The sequence below is a fragment of the Octopus sinensis genome, linkage group LG14 (genome assembly GCF_006345805.1).
Source record: "Octopus sinensis linkage group LG14, ASM634580v1, whole genome shotgun sequence".
NCBI classification, from domain to species: Eukaryota; Metazoa; Mollusca; class Cephalopoda; order Octopoda; family Octopodidae; genus Octopus; species Octopus sinensis.
In genome coordinates, this window is record NC_043010.1 from 50467407 (window position 1) to 50488093 (window position 20687).

General features: G+C 36.6%; 1 protein-coding gene across 2 annotated transcripts in view; it reads left to right on the forward strand.

Annotated features, from left to right (window-relative positions):
* Positions 1-20687, forward strand: part of LOC115219125 (ferritin-1, chloroplastic-like) — a 50809-nt gene that overhangs the window by 27099 nt on the left and 3023 nt on the right. The window contains exons 3-10 of one of the 2 annotated variants that reach the window (XM_029789205.2): positions 4860-5006; positions 8752-8787; positions 10164-10181; positions 11946-11978; positions 12838-12870; positions 14991-15023; positions 18119-18154; positions 18880-18993. In XM_029789205.2, the coding sequence (XP_029645065.1) occupies positions 4860-5006; positions 8752-8787; positions 10164-10181; positions 11946-11978; positions 12838-12870; positions 14991-15023; positions 18119-18154; positions 18880-18993 (450 nt within the window). The remainder of the gene's footprint in view (positions 1-4859; positions 5007-8751; positions 8788-10163; positions 10182-11945; positions 11979-12837; positions 12871-14990; positions 15024-18118; positions 18155-18879; positions 18994-20687) is intronic. The other variant, XM_029789206.2, reaches the window with a different exon arrangement.

Sequence of the window (20687 nt, forward strand, 5' to 3'; positions counted from 1 at the left end):
GGATATTCAGCGTGACACAGAGAGTGACAAGGCCGGCCCTTTGAAATACAGGTACAACAGAAACAGGAAGTAAGACTGAGAGAAAGTTGTGGTGAAAGAGTACAGCAGGGATCACCACCATCCCCTGTCGGAGCCTCGTGGAGCTTTAGGTGTTTTCGCTCAATAAACACTCACAACGCCCGGTCTGGGAATCGAAACCGCGATCCTATGACCGCGAGTCCGCTGCCCTAACCACTGGGCCATTGCGCCTCCACGCCAACAAGAGCTATAACAAAAACAACAACTGAAGTATAAAAATGCTAGTTAACAACAATCAAAGACATAAATTACAAAAATAGTGATTAAAAACGTATTATTTTTATAATTGTTTACTTCAGAAAAAACTGAAGGACCGCTGCAATAAGTGTGTGAATCGGCGAGGGGAAATATGTTGGATAAAATCATAATTAACTGATCCTCCTGTATTTTCTTTTACCCAAAGCCAGGGACTTTTCAGCACTCCCTCATACCTGTGTACTTTGGGTATGTACAGTGTTTTATTTTGATTTCGTATTTTGCTCTTCTATTTACTCTGTCCTACAGAAGTGTTTTTTAGTCGTATTTTCTGTGTGCTGTGCATCTGTACAAGTCCCGACATCTTAATTACGCATTTGTCCACATCCTTTTTAATCAGTCCCGAGTTACCTGTTACTGCTGGGGTACTTTCTGCCTTCAGTCCCCACATGTTCTGTCTTCAGTTCCCACATTTCTATTTGCATATTTTTGCATTTCATTCTTTTGTCCTTTTATTTCATTTACTTGTTTCAGTCTTCAGACTGCGGCCTTGCTGGAGCACCGCTCTGACGATTTTTAGTCCATATACTTGACCCCAGTAGTTATTTTAAAGCCTGCTACTTTATCTATCGGGATCCCTTACAGTAATTACAGGGGCATAAACAAACCAACACTGGTTTCCAGTCCATATTCATGTGGGATCGTAGTGTAAAGGTTTATTACATCAAAGGAGACGATTAAAGTGTCTTTATCGGTATGTTTAGGGAGATGATTTAATAGGTCCAGGTCATCTCTTACAATACTTGGAATGTGTTTCAGTATTGATTTTAGGATGATATCGATAAAGTTGCTAAGTCTGTGTCTTTCACAGCTTGGGCCTGCCACTATTAGTCTCAGTTTGAGATCAGTGGGATGTGGTATAGTGATGCAGGTTGAAGTGGACTTTTTGCAAGCTTCTATGATAATTTTACTCTTGTGTATCTTTGGAAGCCCATAGAGCGTGCTGGTTTTGCAATTAAAGTTTGTTATGTAGTCGCATTCCTTTGCTGTTAAGTCATTCCGGTGTTGGTAAATGAGTGCCTTCAATTTGGTCATTGTTTTGGATTGTTGGTAGTTAACTACTCTTTCATAGTAGGCAGTATCTTGTAAAAGGTGAGATACAGAGTTTTTATATTGTTCAGTATTCATAATAACGACAGTACTACCCTTATCTGCTTCCTTTATTGTGACGTCATGATTATCTCGTAGCGTATGGATGATTTCCCATTCTCTTTTACTGGTGTTGGGTTTGGGTTTAGGTTGTGGGAGTTCACCATAAGGGAAGTTTGAGATGTAGTCGCAAAAATTTGTCTAAGGTTTTGTTTCTGCCTTTTATGGGATTATAGCTGCTTTTGTTACGAACCATTGATTCGTCGTTATTAGTTTCTATGTCAAAAAATTCCTCTGTGAAGCGTAATTTTCTGCAAAAGTGTGAGATGTCATCCTGTATTTCCCTCAGGTTAGGGTATTGCGGAGTAGAGGCGAATTTTAGTCCTTTTGAAAGGATTTTTATTTGTGGTGTCGACAGGTTTAGGTTTGAGAGATTCACTATTTTTGGTTTTTCGGGGTTGGTATCTACCATCTGGTGTCGTGGAAACTGATGCCCTTGCCTAAAAAATTATTCCTGGGGGTTCTTCTATCTGCGGTATTTTGGTGTGTATGGTCCTTTCCCTCGTTGATATGTTGTCTGCTGAAGAGGTTTTGGTTGTTCCAGAGTCTGGGTTGTTGGCGTGGCCTACTGGAAGCGTTTTGGATATTCCAGGTTCTGGGTTTTTCGTACTGGGTGTAATATTGGTTCCTTAGAGTGGGTTGGAAACCACATTCATGGTTTAGAGGTGAATTCTTATATGTTGGGAGGGAACTCCGAGTTTGGAACGATTTGGGTTGGGATCTACAATCATAGTCTAGAGGTAAGTTTCTAAGTGATGGGTAGGATCTCCGATTCTGGAACGGTTCTAGTGTGGGTTGGGGTCTACATTGTCTGGTAAAGTTTTGTCTTGTGTTGGTGGGTGTCTGGGTTCTTTTGATGGGATTGTAGTGCTGTCTGTAAGTTCTGTTATTGTTGTCATTGTTAGGGGTGGTACGTGTTCGGTGTTTTGTGATATGTTTTCTTTGTTTTTGGTGAGGGGTGTGAGTTGAAGTTAATATTTTAAAATATGGGTTGCTTGTACGGTGTTCGTTTTTGAACTCTGTTTCATAACTGGCGAACCTCGTTGGAGGGATGTTAGTTCTTCATCCTCGCAGTTTTTTCTCCAGAGTTTGGTGGTTTTATCAAGGAGTGCTCCTTCACAGTGTTTTGAGATTTCAATCTGCTTTTCATTGTCAAGGGTCTTGAATTTTTCTTCACTAGCATTGGCTCTGAGCCGCAATAGTTCTATTTCTGTTTTGAATTTTTCGCTCCCTGAGGTTTTGTTGATTTTGTGGTTCATTTTGGATGGGCTTTATTTGCAGTTTTTTGGGTGGGATGATAGGGGTGGAGTTGATCCACTTTTCATAAATGTCTGCTTTGTTATTATTTTTTATGAAGTTCCAGAAAGCAAACTTGCGTGCTTTGAGATTTTTAATCCAGATGTTGTTAAGAGTGTTTTTAACTGAGTAGCAGTCTTTAGATTTGATTAGATTTTGTAATGTTGGGATGATATCAGGGGTTTGATTGGCTGTTTTAGCCTCCAGGAGTCCATTTAGGTATAAGTGCGATTGTTCGACTTTGTTGATTAGGGTTGAAAGTTTCGAGGAGATTTCTTGTAATTCTTTTAGGATATTTTGGTTCATTAAAGTTTCTGCTTGTTGTGGCTTAGGTGGCATTTTCGGGACATATATATTTGAAAAATTGAAATTTTACTGACCAATTTTCTTCAGAATCGTAATCTTAGTATTTTTCTACGTATTTCGCAAAAGAAAAAAAATAAGGAGGGGGTGAAGGGGGGATTGAAATTTTGAAAATGCGATTTAAAAATTTTTTTTTTTTCAGAATCGGATCCTCCATCACCAAAAACGTGGGATTCAGTAAAAAAAAAAATCAATATATATATATACATTTTACCGGAAATTATGACGGAAAAATCGGATCTTGTGAATTTTCCAAAAGTCCCCTCCCCACCTCCACCCCAGGGTCGTCTGCGCGCATTTTTTTTTCATATTCCTTTTCCACATACTTGTTAATACCCCCCACCAGACTGGTTATTTTTTTTTTGTTCCCTGCTGAGTATCTATATATTGACCGTCTTTAGGATAACAGCTGTAGTTAGTGTGCATCTTCACTGAATCCCTGCTGAGCGAGAAACCTTCCCTTAAAGTCCAACATCATTTTCGCAATAACCACTAGAGTTTCTAGGTAAACTCTTGTCTCTCATAAACTGAGATAAGGTAACGTTCGTCACCATCGTCATCACCATTATTATTTTTCGACATCTGGTTGTTACAAGTAACCTTCAATTACATCATTTGCTGCACTTTCGTGCTGGTAAGGTGTATGTTGCATTTGTTTTTCCTTGTGGGATATTGTATAGTATCAGTATGTTTTGTTCTGACGATTGGGCTGGGTTTCTCTGGCACGCCGGGCGAAATGCGTAGCCGTATTTCGTCTGTCGTTACGTTCCGAGTTCAAATTCCGCCGAGGTCGACTTGCCTTTCATCCTCTCGAGGTCGATAAATTAAGTACCAGTTACGCACTGGGGTCGATATAATCGACTTAATCCCTTTGTCTGTCCTTGTTTGTCCCCTCTGTGTTTAACCCTTTGTGGGTAGTAAAGAAATAAATTATTATTATTATTATATTATTATTATTTATTATTATTATTATTATTATATTATTATTATTATTTTATGTTTGATATTTGCTTTACATTTGTACAAGTTGGCTCCAAGTCTCACCCAGAAACCTCAAGAGGCAACAAGTTGGAAGTTCATGTTGGCGTTATGCCTAGGGTGCCATATATTTGGTTTTGTGCATAGTGCTGTTCAAGAGAATGTTTAAGAAACCATTATTATTATTATTATTATTATTATTATTATTATTATTATCATTTTTTTTCTTCTTTCAAATTTGCTTCCATTTCTTGCCGAGTGTCTTCCCAACTCCTAGGGCAAAGAAACTCATAGTATACATTGGTAGGCCATTAAACCAAACTCAATAGTTCGTTCATTTTTTTTTTTTTTTTTTTTTAAGTTATATTAAAATACATGAGCAGCAACAGTTCTCACATCGACAATGCTCTTCTCAATACGTGTGATGTACCAGTTAAGACAATATTTTGCACTTCTTGCAGGGATGGTAAGCCAGGGATCATTCTCATATAATTTTCGGTTCCCTTCTTGATCATTATTATTATTATTATTATTATTATATTATTATTATTATTATTATTATTAATTTGACATAGTACATTACCCGTACATGTTTTACTGATACAGAAGGATGAAAGCTGGTGATATCTTCAGCGAGATTTAAGCTCAAAAAATGAAGGAACATAATTAAATACTTGATGCTACTGAAGTTTTATCGCTTCTGTAAAATAATATCAACGAAAACTTTATATTCATTTCAGTCTCATTATTTCGAAAGAAGTGATATGGCTTTGCATGGCATTTCTAAATTCTTCCATAAAATGTCCTCTGAAGAGAAAGGTCATGCCGATAAACTGATGACCTACATGAACATGAGGAAATCTCCACCTAAAACCCCAAATATTTCGGTAGGTACATTTATTGATTATTTTTCTTAAGATGCTGTTATTTTATTCTTTATTTTAATTAACTATATATCCATTGTCTTGCATATATTATGTCAGCCTTGTAAAGCAGAAAGGGCAAAGGCAAACTCGGTCTAAGATTAAAGTATGTAACGAGAATATAACGTGCGACAGGGTTTGTACAAAGCACTAATTCTGCCATCTTTCACCGACACGCAAACACACACTTACACACACACTCTCTCTCTCTCTCTCTCTCTCTCTCTCTCTCTCCCTCTCTCTCTCTCTCTCTCTCTCTCTCTCTCTCTTACACAGATACACACATAAAAATATCCAAACGAGAAGATGGATTGAATAGACTTTATTACATGTCACTACAATTGTTTCAGTGCATCATTACCACCTGTTCCTTACTGAATGTTACATATATTATAAAAGAAAAATATGGCTAATATCGCTCAGCAATAGTAGCATATGCGCTTCTTTGGGTGAATACATTCAGCAGCTTTGTTAGATCACGCTCAGATTCTCCATATTCTATACCTAGAGTGAAATGTTGTTTTTAGCATACCACAGACAAAGAAAGGCAAACAACAAAAGCCAGTTGCACACTTGTTCACCTTAAGCCACAAACACATCCTCACCAGCTGAAATTTTAAAAACGATAAACTAGAATATTTAAGCATAAGAAGATCAATAAGACCGGCTGACCGGATGGATTCTTAGAACCTTTAGAACAAGAGACCAGGAAACCATGATGGTCCTCTGGAGAACACTTGTCCTAAGCCACTTTGACTATTGCTCTCAGCTATGGTCGCAATCCAGTGTCAAGTTAATCACAGAACTTGAAGCGATCCAACGAAGCTACACGAAGAAGATAGCCTCTGTGCAGCATATAAGCTATTGGGAAAGACTCAAGAGATTGAAACTCTATTCCTTAGAGCGTAGGCGAGAAAGATATGCCATAATATACATCTGGAAGATCCTAGAAGAACTTGTCCCAAACTTTGGCATCGTGAGTTACATAAATGCCAGAACTGGGCGCCACTGCATAGTTCCAAGGACTCCAAATTTGCCATCAAGATGTAGGACAAGATACTGTGATAGCCTGGGCTTCCGAGGCCCACAGCTCTTCAATATCCTCCCGAAGAACCTAAGAGACCTGCATGGGATGGATGCAGATGTCTTTAAAATGAAACTGGATCTCTTCTTGTCAGGTGTCCCAGATGAACCAACTTCACGGCAGGAGGTGCAGATGAGGGCAGCTGCATCGAACTCTCTCATGCACCAAATGGCAATTGCTAAAAAGCATTCGTGAAGTAAAATCATGTAGCAACACCAAATGGCGGTGTCCCAGCATGGCCACAGTTTGTGAGCCGAAACTAGATAAAAATAAATAAAAATAAAATAAAAGAGATAAACATCATCAATTGAAGATTTCTTGTCACTTTTCCACTTCAAAGCAATCCCTGCAGCATCTGTTGCAAACCCTGGTATTGCCGCTCATAACACGGAGGAGAGAAAAGTCAATGAAAATAGTGGGGCCTGGCCAGCCGCTATCAGTTTGTGTCGCTCACCGTCGAGACGTCGGGTGTTCTCTGACCCTGTACTACCACTTTCATCTGCAAAATACAGATAGCGGCGGTCCGTCGGAGAAACGAGCCTTAGGAAGAGGATGACTGCTGTAGAGATTGTCGCTGTCCATTTTCGATGGCAATGTCACTGCGGCCATTACCGCGGGGTGCGGCTGAGCACCCACCTTGTTCTGGGATATGTGGCCTATATCCCCTCCACCTTCCGCTGATTTACTCCATCACCATCACCACCACCACCACCACCACCATCACCACCACCACCACCACCACCACCACCACCACCTTCTTCTTTTTCCTTCTTTTTCTTTTTTAACTCGCTTCTTTACTGTTTCTTTGTATTCGATTCCCAGCATAGGAAACTGTTACTTCCCGTTCCATGGTGTCAGGCCCCTTATTCTGGAATGCCACAGCAACTAGATGTAACCCGACAGTAAATCAAAATTCCATAAATACTCTATGTAATTTTGTATTGATTCGAATGGGAAAATGTGTGGCTCGTGGACTTCAGTTTGAACAGTTTTCATTACTTGGAAAAATGCGAGCAAGAGAAATAATATTCTTAAGATTATAAACCTGGAAAATTACAGGACAAGTTATTACAATTTCAGGACAACTTTCAGGACAATTTATTACAATTTCAGGACAACTTTCAGGACAATTTATTACACCTGGTGAAGTACAGAACAAGAAAATTTTTACTTCAAATATTGCAGCTAAAGATAAAATTTCAAATAAAATATTTAGATTTAGTAAATATTAGCTTTTATAGAAACAAAAATTTTTATTATAAGTTATTACTTCTATTTGTTATTACTTGTTACTTCTATTTAAAATTAAAATAACTCAAGATATTTTTGCACTTTAAAAAAATTCCTTTCTTTAATTATGAATTAATAATTAGAAATTTGAAAATAACAGTAGTACATAATTAGTTAACACAATAAGTAGAATAATACAAAAATCAATTATATATTATAGTAAAATCTACCTAAAACAACAAATTCACGGTAAAATTTATTGCCTAAGTTCTTGCCAAGTCTTCCCATTTTTAGTCTTGACCCAATGCCTATTTTTTACATAATTAATTTACCTACCATCTATACTATTCTACTTTGCATAAAACTTTAGCTATATTAGTACTTCTGGCTCTCATTTTTAAGTATTCTGTGTGTCAACATTTTAACAAAATGATGGTACCTTCTTTAATTATAATGTTACTTTGTAAATTAAAATCAAATAATTTTTGATATTCAAATTTTATCCTTAGCTGCAATATTTTAAGTAAAAATTTTCTTCTTCTGTACTTTACCAAATGTAATTAGATATCCTGAACTTTTCCAAGTGGAATAATTGTCGTGTAATTTTCCAGGTTTATAATCTTAACAATATTATTTCTCTTGTTTGCATTTTTGCATGAAATCCATGTTTTTTTCCAGGCTATGCTATTATGCTAATTAATAACGAGTCAAATGTGTCAATTAGCAGTGTCATTGATAATTTTTTCCTTACCTCAATGACGCTGGTGACATATATTAAAAGCCCCCTTATAGAACGATATTCATTAAAAAATGTATAGAACTATATCATCAACCATAAATTTGAGAAACAAACACTCATAACTTCTTTCTTTTAAGACTTGATTGCGTGAGATTGATACCATGAAATTCCTCGAATTGAGCTCTATTCCAGGACGAGGCTCGTCTTTTAGGCTGCAGTTTCCGCTTCGGAATTTCTGGAACCACCGCTGACACTGGCTTACGCTTATTATCCGATCCCTATATACTACATTAATATTCCTCACACTTTCCGTTTTGTTGTTGCCTTTATTGAACTCATAAAGCAAAATATGCCGAATATGCTCCTTTCTCACTTCCATTATAGTATTGAAAAATTAACTGTTAAAATTGAAATGCACTCTTCAAAATTTGCACTAAGGTAAAATTACTACCTGATTTTGCAGCAAGTTGGTGCAGATAGATTGTTTACCCTGTCCCCCTCCAACCTTTAGTCCTTGCTATTGAAAAAACCGCATTATTTATGGGTTGACCCAATATATCAGTGGTCAGATGCCGCATCATATATACTTCTTAGTTTCCGAAATTACATCTACTAAATTATTTATCTCACCTACTATCTTATTTTCTCTATTGCAGATTAAGGATATTTGCGACCTATTCAGCAAAAATGATGTAAGTATTGTTGATATAGTAAATATATTTTACCAGACATGACGAAATTCCATGACTGTCTGTGAGTTTACTGAGAATATCACACACAGAAAACACACACACACACACACACACATACACACATTCACACGCACATGCACACACACATACACATACACACCCATACACACATACACACACTCACACGAACATGCACACACACATATATATATATGTGTACGGGTGTGTACGTATGCGTATATTCTTTGACTTTATTCTTTTATTTGTTTTAATACTTATGTACATACATACATACATACATACATACATACATACATGTGTAAACTCTTATGAAGTAACTGATTGGTTTGAATAAATTCCAAATTGATATATCTAATTATTATCCCTCCATAAACCCTATTTTACTAAATAAGGGGCTCGTCTTTGTGATGAACAACTCAAATTAATTTAGAAAAGAGGTAAATATTATTTTAGCAGCCAAGACGCTTTTAATTAATTTGAGGGTAAATATTGGACAAAAAACGGCAGACCGAACAACTTTCATACTACAAAGGAGTCCAATTTTATATATAAAAATTATATTAAAACTATGTAAAGTGTGTATATTTTCCTTTTTTAATTTCTGATATATATTGGATAATAAAACGAATGGTTTACACCTGGTAGCTTACTGGGAAAGCACGGTCACTTTCAGTGATTAATAATAAATTCTCGTATATTCCATCATCCGTCTTTCATTTGCCATATATATTATATATATATATATAATATATATATATATATATATATATAAGCGATGAATAGCTTTTTGCCGAAATCATGGTTCACTTTGTTCTTTTACTTTATTATCATCTTATAATCATCTCATAATAATGACTTTTATGACTTTTATTACTACATCAGTCCATCTAAATGTATATATTTGTGGTTACCTGTCACAAAAAGTCTTTTTTTATTTGCAATGTGCATTTTCGTTGATTTTTCATATTTTACCCTTACATTTCCACGTGTATTTTATATTTTCTTTCTGTAACATATTTCTACTATATGTGTGTGTATATATATATATATATATATATATATATATAATATATATATATATATATATATATATATTATATATATATATATATATATATATATATACATATATATATATGTAATTATTATATATATGTGTGTGTGTGTATGCGCGTGCATGCATGTATTTATGTATGTATGCATGTACGTATGAATGTATGTATGTATGTATATGCATACATACGTTTGCGTAAAAGAATTGTTAAATTACCTTTAAAATATTGCATGCATCTACTCGGCAGCATTAATGTAAAAACTGCAAACTGATGTTTTTTTATTCTTCTTTTTTTGTCTAGATTTGCTTAGATAAAAATGTAAGTAACCTTCCCACACTAAGTATTTAAACTGTGTTTTCTTTTGTGTTCTTCGTATGTATAGTATCGTCTAATGATTATGCTATGATAGATCAATGAAGATTTTGTAAGTATCTCTATCCTGCTTATAGCACTTCCCTAATAATTTGCAAGAGATTTTGGGTGGCCGTCATTCTCCAATCAGGATGTAGCCAGTCTCCAGCAGCTTCACATAGTCGTCTGAACTGAGCCTAAGGTCCTGTTCAAAGATGAGTGGATGAAGCCTGGTGTGCGGACGTAGTCAGAACGCCTTCTGTTTATCTTCCTGTTAGTCACGGCTTCGTAGTCTGCATCTGTCCATGTCTTGTCTTACAGCCTTTGTTGTGTTCACAGAGTTGTGATCTGCAGTCAGGACGGCAATTTATTACCCGGCCCGAATCATCATGATACAGGTAATTATTTTCCAGTATTCAGATGGCTAGCAGGGCTCCATGTCAACTAACTGCTTCTCAATTACAACTTTAATCTTTATGCAGGAGTGGCTGTGTGGTAAGTAGCTTGCTAACCAACCACATGGTTCCGGGTTCAGTCCCACTGCGTGGCATCTTGGGCAAGTGTCTTCTGCTATAGCTCCGGGCCGACCAATGCCTTGTGAGTGGATTTGGTAGACGGAAACTGAAAGAAGCCTGTCGTATATATGTATATGTATATATATGTGCTTGTGTGTCTGTGTTTGTCCCCCTAGCATTGCTTGACAACCGATGCTGGTGTGTTTACGTCCCCGTTACTTAGCGGTTCGGCAAAAAAGAGACCGATAGAATAAGTACTGGGCTTACAAAGAATAAGTCCCGACTAAAGGTGGTGCTCCAGCATGGCCGCCGTCAAATGACTGAAACAAGTAAAGGAGTAAAAGAGTATACCCTTGAATGTTCAATAATACATCAAACTGTTTTTGAAAAAAAAGGAGGCTTAATGAAGTCATCACATTCGACCTGAAACCATTTAGCTGAATAGATTTGAATGTGATATCGAAGCACCCTGCCCGTTGGACTCATGCCGCCCGGTGCAGGAATCGAGCCCACTTCGTGGTTCCAACACATTAACCACTTGGTGACCTGCATTTACATGGCAGTGTAGAGACGTGGCGTGAGTAAGAAAAGAAAATACTTTAGGGACATAAAAACTCATCTTATTATTGTTCATGTTATCTTGTAGGCAAAGTTGAATGAGAAGAGACTTAAGGCATTCAAGAACTACAAAAATATGACTCTACTACTGTTGTTCTAAGAACTACTGCTGCTGTTGTTGTTGTTGTTAAGCAACAAGACGGGTAAGGGTGATTAGGTGATGGTCTAGGGTTTAGGGGCGGGAGATCCCAGACCTTGGAAAAAAAAAACTTTGGTCGTCTTGTTGTTTCGAGGGCTCTTCGTTGACGCCCGACACCACTGAAAGGTGGCCCTCGAAGTCGCTGGAAATGGAGATCTCCAGGTCCAAAATCTTGAACGGCTACTGCTGCTGTTGGTATTGCTGCAACAGCTTCTTTTCCTCAACAAGCGCAGCCCTGTTTATCATTGTTTATCCCAAAACAGATCAAAGAGGTAAAAGATCCCATCACCTTTAAACGGAATTTGGACAAATTTCTCCGACTTTTAGTTCATGCAATTGAAAAACCATCATTATTTATGGGATGACCCAATATATAGTGGACAGATGCAACATTAAATATACTTAATAGTTTATGAATTTATATGTACTAAACCTACTATCTTATTTTCTCTATTGCAGAGTGACGATTGCAAACATTTGTACTCAGCAAAAGTAAGTATTAATGATACAGTAAACATATCTTACCAGACATGACAAAATTTCATGACTGTGAGTTTGCAGAGAATATTACACAAAGAAAACACACACGCTCACACACACACACACACACGCACACACACGCACACATACACATACACACTCTCACACACGCACACGCACAAACACACGCATACATGCACACACAGGCACACTCACGTGTATACACATACATGCACACGTACACATATATATACGTATGTGTACGTGTATGTGCGCGAACCTTGGAAGCAATCTTGGTAAGAATAAGACCATTATAACAACCAATCAACCTAAGAATTTTAAGAGGGATAATAATAATAGTGATAATGAAAATAATTATAGTAATGCTGGTAAAGATGATGTAAGTAAGAAAAGAAAATACTTTAGGGACATAAAAACTCATCTTGTTATTGTTCATGTTATCTTGTAGGCAAAGTTGGATGAGAAGAGGTTTAAGGCATTTAAGAACTATAAAAGTATGGGTTTACCACTGTTGTTCTAAGAATTGTTGTTGTTGTTGCAAGTATTGCTGCTGCTGCTGCTGCTGCTGGCATTGTTGGTATTGTTGCAACAGCTTCTTTTCCTCAACAAGCACAGCCCTGTTTATCATTATTCCAAAACAGATCAAAGATGTAAAGAAACCCATCACCTTTAAACGGAATCTGGACAAATTTCTCCGACTTTTAAGTTCATGCAATTGAAAAACCCGCATTATATATGGGATGACCCAATATATAGTGGACAGATGCAACATTGAATATACTTAATAGTTTATGAATTTACATGTACTAAATTCTTTATCAATCCTACTATCTTATTTTCTCTATTGCAGAGTGACGATTGCAAACATTCGTGCCCCGCAAAAGTAAGTATTAATGATACAGTAAACATATTTTATTTATTTATTTATTTATTTTTATTTTATCTAGTTTCAGCTCACTAGCTGTGGCCATCTTACTAGACATGATAAAATTTAATGACTGTGAGTTTACTGAGAATATAACACACAGAAAACACACACGCATACACACTCAGACACATACACATAGAAACACACACACACATACACACACTGCACACACATACACACACACACACACACGCATACACACATATATATATATATTATATATATATATATATATATATATATATATAATATATATAAATAGGAAAAAAGCAACAAGAATGGATTAAAATCTCGGTACGATCGTTTCGTACGAGGACATCTTTAATAAGCTACAAAAAATGCAGTGAATACAGATGGCTCGTACTCGTCAGCCGAAAAAACATCAGAGAATTCCCAAACATCAAAAGGGGTAGATACAAAAGAGGTTGTAAGATTAACTGCATTGAAGAAAGTTTAATCCATTCTTGTTGCTTTTTTCCTATTTGTAATCACCCCACTTGTCGTATGGTTAACACCATATAGATTTCCGGTGCATCCTAGTTAAGGACCATATTCATGTGAATTCTTTAGAATTCACTTGAATCTCAATTACTTAACCGAGTATATCTATATATATATATATACGTATGTCTAAACATAATAAAATAGGGTAATAATAAATCATTATTACCATTGGCCTAGCACAAAAAACGAATTAGTCATTAGACTATATATTATTCATATATAAATATAATAAGAGGCTTCCAAATAGGAAAGCGTTGTGCTAGAAAGAGCAGTAGAAATCTCAAAAACCAGTAAAAAAGGATAAATTCCCGAAAGGAATGAAAATTAAAAACGTTTACGATAAACGTTTTTAATTTTCATTCCTTTCGTGAATTTATCCTTTTTTGTGTTCTAGCACAACGCTTTCCTATTTGGAAACCACTTATTGTATATATATATATAGATACGTATGTGTATGTGTCTGTAAGTATGCGTATATTTTTGACTTAATTCTTTTACTTGTTTCAGTACTTTGCACATACACACATATGCATACATGCATGTATGATGGCACGTCGGACACCATCCCAGAATTTCTGCGTACCCGTGCTATTGCTAGATAGCCGTTGAGCCTGCGCTAGGTTAATCCTACATTCCAGCAGGTCTTGTTTTTAATCCAGGCTAGCCTGGTGGGGGTACCGGTTTATTCGCCGACAACCGGACCATGCAACAGGTTGTACTGGATTCCATGTCACGAGTAGCACTTGTGAGAGCTTCATAAGTGACCTGACATAACATACATACATACATATATACATACATATATACATACATACACACTACATACATGTATGTGTAAACTCTTATGAAGTAACTGATTGATTTGAATAAATTACGGATAAAATATAAAGTTTATCCAAATTGATATATCTAATTTTTATCCCTCTATTAACCCTATTTTACTGAATAAGGAGCTCATCTTTGTGATGAACAACTCAAATTTATTTAGAAAAGGGGTAAATATTATTTTAACAGGTAAGAAGCTTATAAATTTGAAGGTAAATAATGGACAAAAAACGGCAGACAGAACAACATTCATATCACAAAGGAGTCCAACGATTCCGCACAAATTACTGATTTAGTAAGCGTTCATATATTTCAGTGTTTAAATAGGCAATATCCTGAACTAATGAAGGGATTATATACGGATGGCGCTTTATTTGCTGTTTATATGTGAAGTAAGATTAACTGAGAAAGGTGTAGAATAAACGTTTTGAATTTTTAAAGGCCTTAGCACTATGAACCTTCCTGGAGAATGCATGTGTATATGTACATTTTCTAGATTTTACTTTGGATCGTAATACGGGGCTTTTTAATCAGTATCAGAAACCAACTGAAAACTTCAGATATATGAGTCGAAAATCCAACCATCCAAAGCAATTACAAATTCTATAATTGGAAGTGTCTCCTTTAGAATTTCTATATTTTCAGCTATTGACAGATGCAGCATATATATAATATACTTAATAGTTTACGAATTTACATGTACTAAATTCTTTATCAATCCTACTATCTTATTTTCTCTATTGCAGACTGACGATTGCACAATTTCGAGCCCCCACAAAGTAAGTATTAATGATACAGTAAACATATCTTACTAGACATTACAAAATTTCATGACTGTGAGTTTGCTGAGAATATCACGCAAAGAAAACACACACGCTCACACACACACACACACACACACTCACGCACACACACACACACACACACACACACACACACACACACACACACTCAGACACATACACACACACAGACGTGCACACACGCACACACACATACACATATATATATGTATCTGTATATGTATGTATGTACGAGTATATTCTTTGACTTAATTTTTTTACTTCTTTCATTACTTGTGCACATACATACATTTACATACATACATACATACATACATACATATATACATACTTACATACATACATGCATGCATGCATACATTCATACATACATACATACATACATACATACATACATACATACAAACATACATACATACATACATACATACATACATACATACATACATACATACATACATACATACATACATACATACGTGATGGCCATCCTTTACAAACATTATGCGCTCTATGACTAACTTATATTTTGCATTTGCGGCTCCGTTGGTGGCTAATGAAACCTGCTCTTGACAAGCATACACGACTGCAAACATTGCAAACTAAGCTTTCCCCATTCACTACACTAGCAGTGCGCTTTCGAGCAGTACGCTTAAATTCTTCGTGCAGAATACGTGCTCTCTCAAAGGTGTTGATCCCCTCCTTAACCTGCTCCCTCCATCTGTGCCAATGACAGTCATTGCTCTCCCATTTCATCTCCTGCGTATCACAGGCCTTTAATGAGGACTTGACAAAATCCTTAATTCGTAGCCTCGGTTTCTGCCGAGGTCTCTTTCCACTAACAAGTTCTCCATATAGCATCTGTTTAGCGATCCGGCTATCCTTCATTCTAATAAGGCGTCCAGTCCAAAATAACCAGTGCTTGTGCGCCATCCCTACAATACTCAAGATATAAGCTTTCCTCAGGACCTGTTTGTCTTGTGTTTTTAAGATCCAGCCAAAATTCAGAATGTGTCTCAGACATCTCTGATGAAAGCGTTCAATGACCTTTACATGATGTGTGTAAAGGGTCCATGTCTCACATGAGTAAAGGGGCGATGTCAGCACACATGCACGGTACACAACAATTTTTGTTTCCCTTGTGATGCCATGCTGGGACCAGATACGAGACTCAAGAGACCGGAAGGAATCAGTTGTTCTCAGCAGCATGAAAGATATTTCATCATCCAGAGATCAAGAACGGCTGAGTGTGCTGCCCAGGTAGACAAACTTGTCTTGCAATTTCAGTATTGTTCCTTCAACCAAGATAGCTGATTCCACATACGGATTTCCTGGTGCAGGCTGCAATATAACAATTGTCTTCTCCAGACTAATGCTGAGTCCAAATGCCTTGCAAGAAACAACAATACGATTCATAAGTATTTGCATGTCATCCACTGTATGAGTGACGAAGTCACAGTCATCTGCATAAAAGGTGTCACGAATAAGAGACTGGAAACTTTTGAATTGGCCGCAAATCGGCGCAGATTAAAGAGGGGGCCAGAAGATCGATTCCTGACATATATTCCCATAGTCCTAACCTTGGCAAAGCATGAGTAAAAGCAGCAGCAAAGTACAAAGAAAAGAGAGTTGGGGCAAGGATGTTACCCAGCTTGACACCATTCTCTACAGGAATGGGTCCCGCCATACCACCACCACCATTGATCCAAGCATCCATTCCATCATGAAATGATTTAATTATAGATATAAAGTGATACGGACATCCAAGCTTGCCTAGCATTTTCCATAGCAGGGTCTTATCCACAGTATCAAAGGCATTTGTTAAATCAGTGAATACCTGGACAAGATCCATATCCTGCTCATAACACTTCTGCAAGTCCTACTGTGAAAATTATATCCATCGCCCCTCTACCAAATCGGATTCCACGTTGAGATTCAGATGGGACATCATTTACGAGACACCCATTCAGGCTGATAAGAAGAATATTTGCCAGAACCTTGCCAGCAGATGATAGTTGAGCAATAGCTCTGTAGTTACCACACGTTATTCTGGCCTCTTTTCCTTTATAGAGAGGAAGAATAATTGCATCCTTCTAGTCTGTAGGCATTGCACCATTCCCTCAGACTATACTAATAAGTTCATGAAGTGGCTGTATGATTTAATCACCACTAAATCGTAAGAGCTCAGCACAAATTCCATCCCTTCCGGGTGCCCTAACAAGATTCAATTTTCTTGTTGCTGTCATTACCTCATCTATTGAGGATGTTGAATTTACGGAACCAATGATAGGTCTCTCTTGCATAGTATCAATCACTGTTTCATCCACTGTTTCATTCACTGTTTCATAGTATCAATCACTGTTTCATCATGGTTCAGGAGTTAAAAGAAGTGTTCAATCCAGTGACCTGTGATTTCTGTTGCTTTAGTAAATAGAGTAGCAAACCCCTTGGAAAACAAAGGAGCTGATGCCTTATAATGTAACACACTCACCGGTAAAATTTCCACTTATTTCTTATTTTTATTTTCCTAAAATTTTCGTTGGTCTTGCAACCTTTTTACCGGTGAGTGTGTTACATTATGAGGCACAAAAAGAAAATGACTCTCCCCAGACACAACAGAATATGCTTCAACACACGAACTCATGTAAAGAATCTTGCAAACCAAATCCAAAACGAAACATATATATATATACACGCATATATACATATATATGACGAGCTTCTTTTGAGTTTTCGTGTACCAAATCCACTCACAAGGCTTTGGTCGGCCCGAGGCTATAGAAGAAGACACTTGCCCAAGGTGCCATGCAGTGGGACTGAACCCGGAACCATGTGGTTGGTAAGCAAGCTACTTACCACACAGCCACTTCTGCGTATGTATATACGTATGTATGTATGTATGTATGTATGTATGTATGTATGTATGTATGTATGTATGTATGTATGTATGTATGTGTGTATGTATATGCACACATACATTTGCGTAAAAGCATTATTGAATTACCTTTGAAATATTGCATGTATCTACACAGCAGCATTAACATGAAAGCCGTTAATTTCTTTTTGTCTAGGTTTGCACTGAGATAACAGGAACAGAGCATACCCAAGTAAGTATTTAAATTGTTTTTGCTTGTTTGTTTTTTGTTTTTTGTATGTATATTATCACAACGATTGTTTTGAACTGCATGCAATAGTTTCCATTCTCCATGTGCAGTGTTGTATACAATGTCTTTATAATGAAGTCTTACGGGAGGGGGATATATGTGTGTGTGTGTGTGTGTACGTGTGTGTGTGTGTGTGTGCGTGCGTGCGTGTGTGTGTGTGTGTGTGTGTGTGTGTGGAGGCGCGATGGCCCAGTGGTTAGTCTTATAGCATTGGGGTGTGTTCATAGTACCGTTTACTCGATCGACCAATTGAGCAAGCGGAACTATGAACGCACCTATAATGTGTGTGTGTGTGTGTGTGTGTGTGTGTGTGTGTGTGTATGTGTGTGTGTGTGTATGTGTGGAGGCGCGATGGCCCAGTGGTTAGTCTTATAGCATTGGGGTGTGTTCATAGTACCGTTTACTCGATCGACCAATTGAGCAAGCGGAACTATGAACGCACCTATAATGTGTGTGTGTGTGTGTGTGTGTGTGTGTGTGTGTGTGTGTGTGTGTGTGTGTGTGTGTGTGTGTGTGTGTGTGTGTGTGTGTGTGTGTGTGTGTGTGTGTGTGAATATATGTATGGTCTGTTTCGGCGATTCACACGATCCGAAAATAAAGATACGCTTATTTACTATAGTTATAATATAGAACTAACTACCTCTAATCTTTTCTGTCTTTTTTTATAGGACATATGTAAGAAAGACAACATTCCCCTATACGTGATGAAATTAGCGCATAAATTGGAATTACTGGTCTATGATAAACTGGTTAACATAGTTAAAGAATCAAGCGACGAGGAGGTAAGTAAATGAACATTGGACCAAACAGCAAAGTACAACACGAGCGCGTGCACACGCACACGCACATGAATATATGTAGTGCACAGTCTGTTCGTTTCTTTGTATACTTTCCTTTCTGCAGTTGTCCCTTTTTTCCTGGACAGATACATTTTTTTTTTGCTGACCTTGACATTGTACACAACTTTGATACTTTCCTTCTAGGCATGATTATATACGTATAGAGAAATACATGGGTGCAGAAGATAGTAAACAATGAAAATAACCGGTAAAGGAAATTATATTTCTTAATACGACGGGCAGAAAGTGAATTAGGATTTTTTACGGATGATAAAGAATTGTACGGGTTGAAGCGAAATTTGTCAGTGAACCAAAGAGCCAGTATCGAAGGAAGCAGAAAAAAGCCGTTAACAACAGAAAAACACAAAACAGTTGCAAAAGTAAAAAAGAAATTTTTAAGGAAATTAGCTAAGTGTACGGATTTGAGTGAAATTTTTGTAGTTACATCTATCAGTAAATTATGAACTTACTTGTATCCGTAATTCCGTCAACAACAACAAAAAAAACCCCACAAAACGTTGCAAACTAAATAACGAAGTGTACGGATTGAAGTGAAATTTCTGAAGTTACTTCTGTCAGTAAATTATGCATCAAATTACTTCCTTCACTAAGTGAAAGTGAAAACAATAGAGAGTGAGTGATATATAGAGGGAGGGGGAGAGAGAGAGAGAGAGCTAGTTAGACAAGTAAGATAGCTAAATAAAATATAGACAGATAGATACATACAGACTGACAGACAGACAGATAGATAGATAGATAGATAGATAGATAGATAGATAGATAGATAGATAGATAGATAGATAGATAGATAGATAGATAGATAGATAGAGAACGAGAGAGAGAGAGATAGACGTCACTGACGCTAGAAAGCCCGGAAGTAAATATTTTTAAAAAGATCTAAGACGTGAATCTAATATAAAAAGCAATATTTTTGTTTTTGACCAATGGATGTAAGGGAGACAATCAATTTGTGAAAGTTATTTTGCAAAGAGTTACCTCCCTTCTTGCACGTAACCCAGGAACGGGTATTTTCTGCCCCAATGTATCCCGTTACTTATTATGCAAAATATTTTAGGAGTCTAATAACCATCCAGGGAACATAAGTAATGTATGCTCCCAGTTTGGAGAAAATCATTTAAAAAATACGGCCATTTACAGACACACAGACAGAACGGCATTTATATTATAGATACATGTATATATATATACATAAATATAGATATATAAATATATATATGATATATATATAAATATATATATATAACTAAATACATATATATATATATATAATATATTATATATATATATATATATATATATTATATATATATATATATATATATTATATATATATATATAAATAGATATATATATAAATATATAAATATAGATAAATATAAAACAGATAAAACTTAGATATGTTTCGACCAAAGATTGGTCCAGGCCATGTCTAACTTAATAGCACCACCTGATAGGATTATCTAAATCCTGTTTAAGTCAAGTTTTGTTTATGGTCCATTCAAGTAGTAAGTTTTTGTTGGGTGAGTTGTATCCAATTATGGGTGGCTTATCTGGTATTCCATGAAGGAATCTATCCAGACTTCGTTTAAAATTGGTTGGATCCTTTTCCTCTTTGA